We start from the raw sequence: 15,085 nt of genomic DNA, 5'->3' as shown, positions 1-15,085 counted from the left end.
AAGGGGCAGCACCCTCTGCCCACACTGCCTGGGGAGCGAGGACACTGGGAGCAAGAGAAGCTGACAGCTGACTGACGGGACTGGGCAGGGCTTGGCATGACCTGACAACTCACAGACCTGAATGGACACGCGTGGGAGGAGATGGAGGAGAAACAGATCTCCACCCTCTCGCTCTAAAGAAGCAAAACAATAGGGAAATCACTGGACTTCAATCTCGGGGTCTGGACGATCACAGAGGAAGGTCAAAGTCAGCTGTGATGGCACCATTATCTACATGGGAATTTTCAATAGACAAAAGCTTTCCCCACCCAACTCTATCATAGAGGCCTCACAGCTAACCTCCTAGGCTGAGGAAACTGAGGCTTCCACCCTCTCTCCCCAGGCTTAAACGGCCTCCTACCTGTGCTCAGATGCTAGCGCACGCCCGCACCTCCCTTCCTGGCAGAGAGAGGCTTGCAGAGCCTGAATCTGATCACAGGTGTCCTCTGCTCACTGAAAGCTCGGCCTCGTCCTCACATAAGGAGGCCCCCGTGGCTCTGACCACCACTGTCCTGAAATGGCCTCATTCCCTATCAGGTGGCACGAGCCAGCCCTACAGAACTGCCTTCCACACGGGCGAGGCTCGCTCACTCTCTTTCTCTTTCTCCCCTGCCCCTCAGCACCTACAACCCTGTTAGACCCTCAGGACTCCACTCAGAGGCTGCTTCCCCCCACCCTAGAAGCTTTTTTAACTGCCTAGCTCTGAGCTCCCCAGGCTTTTACCTCGTTTTTAGCACTGCTCAGGCCCTGCCTATTTCCTTTTCTTTCTCTTCCACACACTGTGGGGTCCTTGGAAGCAGGGCTGTGTCTCTTTCACCCCTAGTAGAGTGCCTGGTACATAGCAGGCACCTAATTAATATTTGCAAATAAATTAGGCCCCAGGAGTCCTGTGCCTTGTCTAAAACCAGCGAGCCAGGACGGATGGCGCTGGGCGTCGCTGTGGAGTTCAGGCCTCCCAAGCCTAGCCCTTCCAGCTGGCCGTGCCCCTGTATTTAGCCTGGGATTTTCCTGTCACTCTGATTGTGAAGGGAGGAGAAGGGACGGGGAAGGCCTGTGAGACAGACAAGCCTGGGACGCTGAGCACTGAGCTAAAGGTCCTAGGATGGAGGGATGAAGGAATGAACTAAGACCATGACAAATGCCCCTGAATAAGCAAAGCAAAGCACACACGCACACCCAGCTAGACAAGAGCTCCAGCCTGGGCCACAGGCACCTCATGTCCGGAGGAACACATCTTCCCAAACAGACAGGATGTCGCAGCCAGGACCACACACAACCCTTGGGGATAAGCCTGAAATGTGCCCCCATCTGTGCACAAGTGGGGGCTACACACCCCACAACCACTGCTGACCTGCCCCCACATGTCCCGTAACATTGCCTCACTGGTCCCAGTTCCCAGCATGACACAGCAGGTCAACTAAGAGGCAATTCCCGGAGATAGGACTGTGGATTCATTTATCCTGGAGTGAATAAGCGAGTCCTGCGCAGCCCCGATGTGCCACAGGGCTGGCGCCCAGACGCCAGGCTCCCAGCCTCCCTGGAGACAGAAAGCAGAATAGCCAAAGCAGGGCCAGCCCGGGCTTCCAGGGTCTGCAGCACAAGGATGGGGGTCAGGGCAAGACGCAGCAGCTCAGAGAGTGTTCCAGACCTTGCTGGGAAGGGCAGGGGGTGGGGGGATAAGGTAGGGCACAGAGCAGGAGTGGAGCTCTCGGGGCCTGCCATGGGGTTAAGAGGGGCAGGGGGCTCTGGTTCTGACCCCCGAGGAATGCAGCAGGCTCAGCCTGTACTGAAACAGAGATGGAACTGGGAAGTTAGAGTAAGATTGTGTCACTGGTCATAAAATGTGGTTTCTGATTCCAGCTCATTCCATTTATTCATCAATAAACAGTCACGGAACATTCTTCTGGGATGCAACTGTGACAGACCTGGGGGCTGCCCTAATGGAACCCACAATTTACTGAGAGGCCGTGATACACAAAAGCATGAATAAATACACCCCTTCTGAAATTTGTGACTCCCGAGCCTCAGCTTCCTCATTTCTATCAGGAGGAGCTAATAACTTCCTCCCTCAAAGGGCTGTTAGGAGAATTAAGTGAATTCCTTATCATAACAAAATAAAGGAAAACAACTTAAAGGGCTGGCAATAGGGAAGCCCTTACATCAAGCGTGGCGAGTCCACACGAACAAGGAGAGATCACCAAGATATTTTATTAAAAGGCAACAAAAGTCATACTTCCATCAGGGTGCCCACAATTAAACACACACACACACAGAAAACTTTCTCCACGAGGACACGAGCAGCTGTGGACGCACAGGGGAAGGTCCAGAAGGCCACACAGCACATGATCCAGCAGATTAAAGGGACCACATGGGCCTGGCCCCCAGCAAGCTCTTTAAACATGAGCCACTATTAATTATCATTTGGGGAAAGACTTCCTTATGTTCTCTGTTTTTAAGTTGAATTAGGGTGCGTGGGACATCTTACCTCCCTCTTTTTTAAAAAGCTAAATTTAAATGCATTCCTTTTTGTTTATATGTCATCCTTGATGACCATTCCTCTTTTGCGGTCACTGACCTGCAGCAGAACAGGGTCAAAAACAAAGAGGAGGGGAGACAGGCTCCCTAGGAATTTGCTCTGGATATTTGAACAGCATGTTGTTCACACTATTTCCCACGTCAACATACGAATAATGGCAACAGGACCCATACATTACGTGTCCAATCCTCTCAACACTCTGGGAGCTGGGAGAAAACTGCCACGCAGAGAAATTCAATCACTTGCTGAAAGTCACACAGTAAGGAAGCGGAGGGGCACTGCAATCGACCAATCTCTCAGTACACACACACACACACACACACACACACACTCACTCACTCACTCACTCACTCACTCCTATGGATGGTTTACTGTTGTCATTTCCTGGTTACTGACTCTGAGGCACAATTATAACTAGCAAATGATCTGTCACAAACTGAAAAATACTTAAAGGATGGGGCCTAAGGCACTCCTGGTTTACCTGCTGGTATGACTAATAATCTACCAATAATTTGTTCTATTATAGCATCTGGCACTGCCAACTCAAACAGAGCAGGACTTAAAATTTACACGCCAAATGTTCTCCACATTCAGCTCCTGATTCTGTGACAATGGGCCTGGCTCTGCACACCTGCCCCAAATCCCTACTCATCCGATTCCTAGGACAGCTCTGGTCTGTCTTGTCCAGGGAGGGGAGAAGGAATGCCAGCTGCCGCCAGGAGCCACCCAGCTCCAAGTGAAGAGCTGGCTGTGGGAATGAGGACATGTCCCTGAATGCCACGCATCTCAATGGAAGTGCTGATGGAAGCAGAGGCTGGCTTGGGCTGTGGAGGACATGCAGGGATTTCACTGGCCAGAGACCAGGTTCTGGCAGAAGCTGAAGAAGCGTTGGGGACAGAGCAGCCATGTACTGACCTCAGCCAGTGGGGGTGACATGGCTCCCATCCTGCCCTCCTCTGAGACCATCTCCCCTTCGCCTCTCACTCTCCGAGTCTGAAAGGTCCAGGTCCTACTCCTCACCGACCACTCGGTTTCCTCACCGGCAACAGGAAAGGGGATCTTGTTCCCTCGAGATACCTCCAGCAGTTACTCTCTGCACATTTGGTCATTAGTCATACGGTGTTTTCCCTGGCTGTCTTTGTTTGGTTCATTCATTCATTCAACAAATATTTGCTAAACAACTTCTCTGTGCCAAGCACTGATCTGGTAATTGGGTCCCTGCAGTGGGTAAGACCTGTAGAGCTCCGCCTTTATGAAGCTCACAGGTGAATGGGGGGAGCAGAGAGAGAAGAAAGTAAATAATATAAAGTTAGATTGGTAAGTGCTATGAAGGAAACAAATAGGGCGCTAAGAAAGAGACTGGGGGCAGGGGAACACCACGAAAGGCCTCTTTGAGGAGGTGACATTGAACTCGTAGTAAAATTCTAAATGTCTCCTATTTGCACTCTGTGGCTCCCGACAGGTGTGAGGGCGGAGGTAGTGTAACCCTCTGGCTCCTGATGAGGGGTGCTCTTCTACCCAGCCAAAGCTCCAAGACAGCAACGTGACTTGAGTGCCCGCCTTGGTGAGTAAGCCCTGTCGGACACATGCCTGTGTGACCTGGCAACGGCCACAAGGCCCAAAGCCAGCAGTCCCAGAAAGCATCTGACCCCACAGAGTTGTCTCTGGCTCAGAGCCACGACAGAGCCCAGACCCAAGGGGGCCGGTGACACAGCTGTGGCGATGTCTGAGCAAATTGCCAGCTTACAGGCACTTGGACCACTGCTGGGAAGCCTGGAAGTTGGTCTGACCCGTCTGAAGGGCAACTTGGCAATATCTGCCCACATGGAACCACAAAAGACCCCGAATAGCCAAAGCAATCCTAAGGAAAAAGAACAATGCTGGAGGTATCACACTCCCTGACTTTAGCTTGTATTACAGGGCAACAATAATCAAAACAGCATGGTATTGGCAGAAAAACAGACACACAGACCAATGGAATAGAATTGAGAACCCAGAAATAAACTCACATAAATATGGACAGATAATATTTGACAAAGAAGCCAAAAACATACAATGGAGAAAAGACAGCCTCTTCAATAAATCGTGCTGGGAGAATTGGAAAGCCACATGCAAAAGAATGAAACTGGACTGCTATCTGTCACCATGTACAAAAATTAATTCAAAATGGATCAAAGACCTAAGCACAAGACCTGAAATAATAAACTGCATAGAAGAAAACATAGGTACTAAACTTATGGACCTTGGGTTCAAAGAGTATTTTACGAATTTGACTCCAAATGCAAGGGAAGTAAAAGCTAAAATAAATGAATGGGACTATATCAAACTTAAAAGCTTCTGCACGGCAAAAGAAACCATCGACAAAATAAAGAGGCAACCAACTGAATGGGAGATTTTTGCAAATAACGCCTCCAATTAAGGGGCTAATATCCAAAATATGCAAGGAACTCATACAACTCAATAACAAAAAAACAAAACCCAATTGAAAAATGGGCAGAGGACCTGAAGAGACATTTCTCCAAAGAGGACATACAAATAGCCAATAGACATATGAAAAAATGCTCATCATCACTAATCACCAGAGAAATGCAAATAAAAACCACAATGAGATATCACCTCACCCCAGTTAGGATGGCTATCATCAACAAGACAAATAGTAACAAGTGTTGGAGAGGCTGTGGAGAAAAAGGAACCCTCGTATACTGTTGGTGGGAATGCAGATTGGTGCAGCTGCTATGGAAGGCAGTGTGGAGCTTCCTCAAAAAATTAAGAAAAGAATTACCCTATGACTCAGCAATCCCTCTCCTGGGTATCTACCCTAAAAATCTGAAAACATTTATCCATAAAGACATGTGTGCTCCAATGTTCACTGCAGCTTTATTTACGGTGGGCAAGACATGGAAACAACCAAAATGTCCTTCGATAGATGAATGGATAAAGAAGTTGTGGCATATATACACAATGGGGTATATATACACAAATACTATTCGGCGGTAAGAAAAGATGAAATAGTACCATTTGTGACAACATGGATGGATCTTGAGATTATAATGCTGAAGGAAATAAATCCGACAGAAAAAGTAGAGAGCCATATGATTTCACTGATATGTGGTATATAAAACTGAAAACAACAAAAGGTCAAGACACACAAATGAAGGAACAAAAACTCACATAGACAATAGTTTAGAGGTTACCAGAGGGTAAGGGAGGAGAGGGGCTCTAGAAGAGGGTAAACGGGGTCTAATATACGGTGATGGAAAGAGTACTGACTCTGGGTGGTAAACACACAATGTGAGATATAGATAATGTATTACAGAATTGTATACCTGAAATCTATGCAACTTTACTAACAATTGTCACGCCTATAAACTTTAATTTAAAAAAAATTAATATCTGCCCACATGTGCAATGCACGTGCCCTCTGACCCAGCAAGTCCCAGCACCTGGACTTGACCCCAGGAAAATGCTGGCATGTGTATACAAGAGTATGTGGAAGGATATGCAAGGCTCCTCTCTTTAAAATAAAGAGAGAAGCAACCAGAAGCAACCTCAGTGTCCGTCAGCAGGGTCTACCTAGTCAGAGCCGTCACGGATGGTACATCCTAAGCACGGCATGTCGGAGCCATCAAAGATGAGATCATCACGTGAAAAAGAGCAGTGTAGGATTTCTTCTTTAGATCAACACAAAAGTTCTTTTTGTGCACACAGACGTGGAGCTGTCTGTAAAGACACAGAGCAAGCCTGCAGACACACCAAACTGACCCCAGTGATCACGTCTGCACTGGGGTGGGAAGGGATGGGACCTGGGAGGGTCTTTACTGTTCATTCCACATGCTTCTATTTTGACTTCTTTTTCCTCAGCAAGAATGAATTCCTGTATTACTCGTATGATTAAAAATACATTTTAAAAAGAGATTTTTACGAAAAGGTAAAAGACTATGCGAAGAATTCAGCCAGGTGTTTCTCTACAGCTCAGTTGTTAACACACTGCTTCTACCTGGCCTTTGGTTCGTACCCCGACCCTATCCTCCTTTCCCTACAATTCAGTTTCTCCTGCCTCCGATGACACCTGACCACGTGCAAACATCTCCCATGCCATTTACAGAGACTTGGTGCATAAAGGCAGCCAAAAGTACCACATAAAAAAGCTGTTATCTGGCAAGTTCCATGGATGCTTCATAATCACTGCAACTGTACTCCTGACCCACACTTGACACTCATGATCTGACAACAGGCTGTGGGCTGTTTCAGGGGTGCTCGCCAAACTCCCCAGAGTCCCAGGGCAGGCCCAGTGCCTTCACACGCCCGTCAACGCTTTCCAAGGACAAGGGGATTCAGCAAGACAGACGAGCCTGGACAACCTTTCGAATTCCTTCGAGATACTGAGTTGAATCCTGCAGATTTCAGTTTGCATGGGACATAGATAGGAGTTGCTGAGCATTCCATCAATAACCGCTGTGGGACAGGTAGAATAGACTCTCTGGCCTGGTCCTACCCAGGCTCCAGGGCCCTCCATCTCTCGTCCTGCTGTTCACAAATCAAGATAAATAGCTGGGCTGGACATTAATTGTCCAGAAATGTCTATGCAGGAAATACCAGATCCATCACTCACTGCAAAAATCCTAACTCCCTTCTTTCCCAGCAGCTAACCTTGGAGGCAAGAATCTCCCTGGGGATTATTCAGTGCCATCATTTGTCTCTCCAGCGAGCCCTGCTTTGCATCCAGCCCATTATGCACAGGAAATGCCTGGCTGTGCCAATGACAAGTGAAATGGTCAATGGTACAACTGATTCTTACAGAACCTTGACAACGAGGGCAGAGCCAACCTGAGAGAACGCAGCACAGTGGACAAGGGACCGTCAAAGAAGTTTGCTAGACCACCTGCAACACCATATCTGGGAAAGCTTGTTAAAAATACAAATTCCTGACCCTGTTTTCCACATCTACTGAGTCAATATCTGTGGGAGTGGGATCAGGAAATCTGCCTTTCTCAACAATCAAAGCCATGTAATGGTGACAGTCACAACATAACCACAGGATTTAAAACATATTGGCAAGGAATCTGCATTTCTAACAAGCTCCCCCCATGCTGTTGCTGAGAACCACTGCTCTACAGCACCAAGCGGGGGCTTTCCCTGGGTCGGAGAAGGTGGGAGCTCCTCGCTGGCCCTCCTCAGTCGGTGACCCCCACAGCCTCTTGTCCCGCTGCTCCCAGCCGTGCCGTGTGCTCCAGACTTACCCAACTAGACCAAACCATTTCTCCTCTTCCTGCCTTTGTTCCTGCTCTCCCCCTCTGGAAAGCTCCCCCACCCTCGCCTCTGCCCTCCCCATCCTCACATGGTGCATTACGGAAAGAGGGTAGGCTCAGACACTGAGCCTTCCCTGAATTTGGTTCCTGGCTCCTCCAAAGACCTCGGGCAAGAGGCAACCTCTGTGAGTCTCGGCTCCCATTTGTACAATCGGGACAACACTACCTCATGGGCTTGCTGTGAGAATTCCGGGAGGGGATGATTCAGCATGGTGCCCAATAGACGTCAGCCGGATTCAGCCCCCTACCCCACACCCTGCTGCTCTTCCTTCCCTATGTTCTCTACCAGACCACAAGCTACTTGACGAGAGGAACTGTCCCCTCATTCACATCCAAATCCCTAGTGTGCAGAACCCCGAGCCGAGGTGGAACGTCTGAATCCCTGTCCCCATGCTGCCCTTGACCCTTACCTGCCCGACGTTGAAGGTCAGTGTGATGGCATAAAAGAAATTGGAGTTGGCACTTCCTGCGTAAATCCAGAGGTGCCACAGGACAGGGAAGAGCAGGGAGCAGACGATCATGATACAGCCGAGGACAAAGATGTTTCTCAGGACTGCAGAGACAGACGGCCAGTTAGTCCCCTGCTGGTTCCCTCTGGGATCTTTCCTTGCTGTGATGCCCCCGCAGGATGGGCAGACCCAGGCAGCGCCTGGGGCAGCTCAAAGGCAGAACCTGCCCTCCGACCTCCTGCCCTTTTAGAGCCACTGGGGTGCCAGGAGGCAAACCTCAGACCCTTGAGTCCATGTTTCCCCATGCCCAAAGCTGGTGGGGGGTCCTAGGTTTGGACTCTGCCTCCCACTGTGGGCTTGGCTGGCCCCCAGTTAGCAACGCCTTGAATGCTTCTGGGCACCGCAAAGAGGGCATTTCAGCAAGAAACTGCCTTCTACCCCCAATGTCAGTGTCCAAGGGTACCTCCTCCCCCTCCCCAAGCAGGGTGCTGTCTGGCCACATGGGATGGTGGATGGGAACGATAGCATGAACGCATGAAGATTACAGCCCCACAGTGAGTGTCTCTGGCGCTCCAGAAACACGTTTTTCATTCTCCTCAATTCATGTCATAGGTCTCCTGCCTTGTTCCTTAAATGTCCCTCACTTTTCCTTAGATGATTTAAAAATCTTTTTGACACTCTGCCTCTGTAACATAATTCCACCACCACCACCACCGGAGGGAATGTGGAATCCCACTCGGGACAAAGCTCTCCCTGAATCAGCCCCAGGGAGGACCTGCTATACAGCGTGGTCCCCAGGCAGGCAGGTTGAGTTCAGCTGCAGGGGAAGGCAGCCTGATAATGGGGCATAGACGTGGCCTCAGAGAGACCTTGGTTAAAATTCCTGCTCTGCCAGCAAGTGTGTCTGAGTCTCAGCTTCCCCATCGCTAAAATAGGGCTAAAACGACAACTTCACAGGAGAATTACATGAATTAAACAAGATGTGTGAAAAATCTGGCACAGATGGATTACTGTGTGTTTTCTATTGTCGCTATAATAAATTACCACAAACTTAGTGGCTTAAACAATATAACTTATAATCTTACAGTTCTGGAGGCCAGAAATCCAAAATGGGTCTCATAGGCTAAAAACCAAGGTCTCCTCAGGGCTGCAGTCCCTCTGGAGGCACCAGGGGGAAATCTGTGGGCTCGCCTTTGCAGCATGTAGAGCTGCCTGTGTTCTTGGCTCATGACCCCCTTCCATCTTCAACCAGCAATGTCGGATGGATTCCTTCTCACCTTGCCTCCCTCTCTACTTTTTTTAAAAACAGACTTCAGTTTTTAGAGCAGTTCTGCAACTGCAAAACTGAGCGGAAGGTACAGAGATTTCCGAACTACCCCCCGCTTCCACCTCTTCCACTTAAAGGGCCCTTGTGCTTACACTGGGCCCACCTGGATATTCCAGGGTAATCTCCCATCTGAAGGTCCTTTTGCCATGTAAGGTGATATATTCACGGGTTTGGGAGGTTATGGCATGAACATCATTGTGGAAGGTGAAGAGAAGGCATTATTCTGCCTCCCACACTGCTTTTATTATCTTTTTAATTCAATAGGAGATATCCAAGAGTAGGATTATATGCTATTTTTATTTCTTTCTTTACACTATATTGTATTTTAAAATAGACATAAATATCATTTAAAGTAAATTAATAGCATACCCTTTTTAAAAAAGCTTAGCACTGGGTCCGGTTCCCAGCAGGCACTTAATGAACAGACGTTCCCTTCCACTATCTGATCACGACCTTCAGGAGATTCCTTCTCCCAAATCAGAATTTTGGGAGACTGAAGAGATGGGGAAACTCTTGAACCTTAAGGCCGCTGACCTCGGTTGTACAAAGACTTGGTTGAAATGCTATTCTGGGGGTTCATGAATTGGAAGGGGGACTGGATTACAAATAGGATTCTCAACTTTGGTTGCAAAATGAAATCATCTGGGGAAGCCCACCCAGACTGAGTGAATCAGTCTCCAGGGGGTGGGGCCAAGGCATCCACATTAATTTCTTAAAGCTTCCCCAGTGATTCCAATATACAGCCAAGACTGTGAACCATTGATTCCAGCTGCAGACAGACCCGTACCAAACAGGAGGCTCATGCTACCAGTAGTCAGTCTGCAACAGAGATCTCCCTGTGTCACAGTAAGAATGACCACAAGGCAGTGCACAGTACCTGCTAAAGCTGAATGTTTTCAATTTACCGTTCACTCTTTATTGAGAAATTACAGGTGTCTTTTGGTGCTGGTTGTTATCATTGCTAAAAAGTCCTTTCTTTTATAGATAGATAGATAGATAGACAAAATAGATAGATAGAAAGACAGACAGACAGACAGTCCTTTCTTTTATGAAATGGAGATGAACGGCTGGTAGTTGACTGTTTTTAAGTCTGCAGCAAAATAAAAAGTTGGCAACTCTGTCATCAGAGTTTTTGAAATGTTAGTGGTCTGTGAAATCCCACAATTTGGAAACACTGGCCTGGAGGGCTTCCAAGGTCCTCTTTTCTGATCTGAAATTTCCACGATTCTGGGTTTTCAAAGCTGAGAGGTTAAAGCCTTGACTCAAGCCTTCCTGAGACCTCTCCTTTCTTGTCCTTTCTCTCAGAAACAGGAATTCTTGGAAAAGGGAGGTCAATCGTTGTTGTTGTTGTTATTAGACCATGTTACAACTTCAAGAAAGAAGAACAAATCTATTTACCATTCCTCCACTCCAATATGAGTATTTACATTGCTCAGTGGTTTTTTCAGATCCCCTGGAAGTTATTTTGCTGAAAAGAATATACACTATTTCTAAGATAAAACTCCTGTGGCCTGACAGCCCAGGTGGGTCTTTGTTCCACGCCTTTAGTCACTCTGGATTTCAGATCAGGTGACAAGAAGGTGACCAAGTGCACAGAGACTGAGAGAGGCTCACATGCAGCTCCCGAGTGCAATCGCGAAGAGCTGCAAAGATACATTCCTGTGGGCCGGGAGGGACTGTCACCAGCATCCAGTTGGCTTCTGGCCTGCAGTGACCTTTGCAGGACTGGGAGCTGCCACGAACTCTTGCTGGCTAACAGGCCAGGGGATTAAAGCTATGTGCCAGAGCAGATGGAGCTAGGGACTCGGGGCACAGGACAGCGTGTTCCAGGCACTCAGAGGTGTCGGAGATGTCAGAGATGACCAGGGCCCAGCGAGACGAAAGGGCTCACCCTTCATCAGACTTGCTAGGCCAGACGGAATCAGATTCCTCACTACTTTCACTGGGTGGCTCATTCAACCTCTGGCTCCACTATGGACAAACGAAAACTTCAGGCAAGTCACTTTCCCTGTCTAAGCCTCAGGCATTCAGAAATAAAATTCCACTTGAAGAATCGAGTTTGATAGGGGCGGGCACAGAAGGGATTTAGGGACGTCAAAGGTCAAGGTGACATTCCCTTTCTTAAACTAGGTGTTAGGCGCATGGGAATTTATTGTATTGTTATTCTTTATAATGTATAGGTATTTTAAAAATCAATACCCTTTTATCTTTATACAATAGTTAATAAAAACAAAATAAAACACAGAATTCAGCCCTTTGGTAACTGGCTCTTTCAGCTGGTCCACTGCAGGCTGGCCCCGGCTCTGCCAGCAGGCTGTTCCCTAACACCACGATTGTGTGCCTGTATGACTCATCCTGGCCCCAGGTACGACAGAGTGTCAGTGTCCGGGGCCTATACTCAGGGAAGGGCCCATGTGCCTCTTCTCCCCAGGAAAAGAAAAAGGTGAATGTGTGAGCAGGCATGTTAGCACTGGCAACTAATGTTTAAACTGAATTCTTAACCACATTAGAAGTCTGAATATATTCAACCTCGGTTTAATGACTTCTAAAGTCTCCACTCATAGGTTCTCAGGACCAGGCTGAAGACACTCCTCGCTGGACATCATGACTCACAATTGTCACGCCCCAAACAGACTCTCCAAGCACAAGTATTCTCCGTGCAAAGAACTGGGCACTGAGAGGTGGCAGCTAAGGCGCTCTGCAGGACCTTCCGACAATGAACTTGCCCAGCCAGCCAGCAATAGCATCTATTAGATCATCCAGGTTTCCGGAAACTCCGTCTCTATTTTTTTGTGCCTCATCACCCCGGAGGGCATAAAATAGCTTGTGTCAAGTTTTAGAAAATGTTTACTGCAATGATTCTGAATGACTCTGGCTACCAAGCCTGAAGCTTGATCATGGGACTATGCAGGAGACCCCCCCGCCCCTCGCATAATTATCACTGATGATAATAACTGCAGTGTTATTTACATTTATTCTTACTCAAAGTTAAAACACACATGAAAGATATTCTCCCCATGTGACAGGTGAAAAAAAATGAGAGGCTCAGAAAGGTTAAATGATTTGCCCGAAAACACATAGCTAGTAACGGGAAAGCCAGGATTCAGACCCAAGTCAGCCTGGCTCCTGACTGTGTTCAGTAATATGGGATGAAATATATTCCTCAAGGGAGAGAGATGCCCTGTACGGGATACAGAGCTAAGAAAAAACGACTCTACTTTTGGGGAAACAGGATCATCGTCCCTAAGACCCACCCTGTTGCAAACTGGGGTATGGTCACATGTTTGGTGGCCTTGTGATTTGTCATTGGCCACTCTGCCAAGAGACTCCAAGATGACTCTGGGCCCTCTCTCTGTACTGGGTGATTCTTCTCTGCGCAATGAGGATGTCACAGGCAGAAGATGCCACTTCTTCCTCCCAGTCAGGCGGGACTGGTCACCGCCCCACTTGGCCCTCCCACTCAGCTGTTTACCTTCACTCCGAGGCCCAGGTAGGTTTCTTTCTGGCAGCTGGTCAGTTTCACTTCCTGGTTGCCACCCAGACAGTCCCACAACAACAACAAAGACTCACTTCCCCTGACCTCCCCAGTTCATTCTTGACACCTTGCTGTGCACCCACTGTAGGCAAAGAAAGTTCAACAGCTTCCTTTCCATTCTGGTTCAGAGGATGAAGTGGTGTTGGGCCATTGCCACTGCCTCTTTATTAGGGAGGTTTCAGAAACCCATCCACAAACAGCTGCAAATGTGTGTGTGTCGGGTTTGATCCTGGGTGCTGGGGACAAAGAGGTGAGTCATGAGCCTACCTGAAGGGAGCCCACAAACACTGAAAAGAACCCACAGAGAGGGCTCAGAGCCCAGCAGAGGCAAACACTGAGGGCCGAGGAAGCACAACTAGATCACTGCTGACCGTCTTCTGAGGCTAGAGGCTCACAGATCTGGATCCCAATGCCAACCCTTCCACTTACCAGTCATATGACCTTGAACAAGTGGCTCTATCTTTCTGTACCTCAGCTTTCTCCTCTGCAACATGGGGATACTTTTCTCAAAGGCTGGTGTGAAGATAAAACGAGTCCATGCATGTAACACTCTTAGAACCACAGTGGCCAGGCCCACAGTAAGTGCTCAACACATGGTAGTTATTTTTATTTTCATCAGTGGTCCATAGCACTTAAGAGGCCGAAGTTTTCTCCCGGTGCTGCTGGCACAGCCGACGCCCACCAAGTGCCTACCAATTCCTTTTCCCTGGCTGCCTCCTCCGGGGGGGCCAGGCTGACAGTCTGCCACCAGGGGTTAGGGGCGGGAGTACTCACATCTGTAGAGATGATTCCACACGGGGAAGAAGGCCATGTAGAGGGCAACGTCCCCCACTGTCGGGTAGGATTTGAAGATGGAGATGACGGCAATCTGGATGAACATGAAGAAGATTGGGTGCTCCCTGGGGTGGGGCAGACAGACAGACAGACAGAGAAAGGTCAGTCAGGGGCCAGGCCTACCCCAGACACTCCTGACCCCAACTCTCAAACCCAAAAATACTTTCCTAGGGGCTTTAGGCAGGGGCTGGCTCTGCTACCCTCAAGATACTGGGGGCCAGGCCAAGTAGCAGAGCAGAAAACTGGGGGGACCCAGAGATGCCCAGAGGTAATGAGCAGGGCCCAGCAAACACTTGAGAAACAACCCACAGAGACAATTCCCATCAACCTCCCCTCAACCAGCTCCAAGCCTTCCCGCAGGAGCCTCTGAGGAAAAAAACAAATGAAGTCAGCGTTCTTTATTACTGGGCTTAAATGACTGCTTGTCATAGTGTAATTAAGCAGCCTCCCTTGCCAGCGGCCCCTGTGACAATTGGACCCAGGGCAGGAAGTGCTTCCTTGTGGATGCTTTTTTCTCTGACAATAGAGTCAGTGGAGTCTACAGAGCCTTAGCTATGATGAGCTCCTTTCCAGAAAGAGAACTGAGAGCTGTGCAGCTTTTCAGCTCTCAAGGGCTGGAACTGGAGTTCTTACTTCCACTAATAACAAAATGGCTACCACTTCCTGAACCCTCATGCTGCTCAGTTCTGTGCTAGGCCCTTTTCTTCCTTCATTGCATGTGATCCTCACTACAGCTCAACCACCCCTCGAGGTGGGTAATGCTGTCACCCGCACTTTGCTAATGAGGTTCAGAGAAGGTGAGTCAGCAAGCGACAGAGCTGTTGGTCTCCAGACCTGCTGAGCACCACCAATACTGTTCTCCTGAGTGCCCAGCATGACGACAGCTCTGATCAGGGAGGGTGAGGACAGAGCTCAATCGCCAGTGTTCCTCCCAGAGCTGACCACGTGCGAAAGGGAAGCCAACAGGAAGAAGCCACGTCTACACCCTCCTCGGCTCCACGTAAACAACATGCACGTGGCCTGCTTCTGCACAGTTCCTGGATGCCCAGCTCCTGG

The 15,085-nt window shown here is 48.7% G+C and overlaps 1 protein-coding gene across 4 annotated transcripts in view; it reads right to left on the bottom strand.

Moving 5' to 3' along the window:
• PIGU (phosphatidylinositol glycan anchor biosynthesis class U) overlaps positions 1-15,085 on the bottom strand; it is a 79,199-nt gene that overhangs the window by 5,279 nt on the left and 58,835 nt on the right. For 3 of the 4 annotated variants that reach the window (XM_033094981.1, XM_033094984.1, XM_033094983.1), the window contains 3 exons: positions 13,970-14,094; positions 13,625-13,708; positions 8,295-8,437 (listed from right to left, as the gene is read on the bottom strand). In XM_033094981.1, coding sequence (XP_032950872.1) covers positions 8,295-8,437; positions 13,625-13,708; positions 13,970-14,094 — 352 coding nt within the window. The remainder of the gene's footprint in view (positions 1-8,294; positions 8,438-13,624; positions 13,709-13,969; positions 14,095-15,085) is intronic. The other variant, XM_033094982.1, reaches the window with a different exon arrangement.

The sequence above is a fragment of the Rhinolophus ferrumequinum genome, chromosome 23 (genome assembly GCF_004115265.2).
Source record: "Rhinolophus ferrumequinum isolate MPI-CBG mRhiFer1 chromosome 23, mRhiFer1_v1.p, whole genome shotgun sequence".
In the NCBI taxonomy this organism is placed as follows: domain Eukaryota; kingdom Metazoa; phylum Chordata; class Mammalia; order Chiroptera; family Rhinolophidae; genus Rhinolophus; species Rhinolophus ferrumequinum.
Note: the sequence above shows the minus strand (reverse complement) of the source record. Positions and strands in the feature narration are given on the sequence as shown.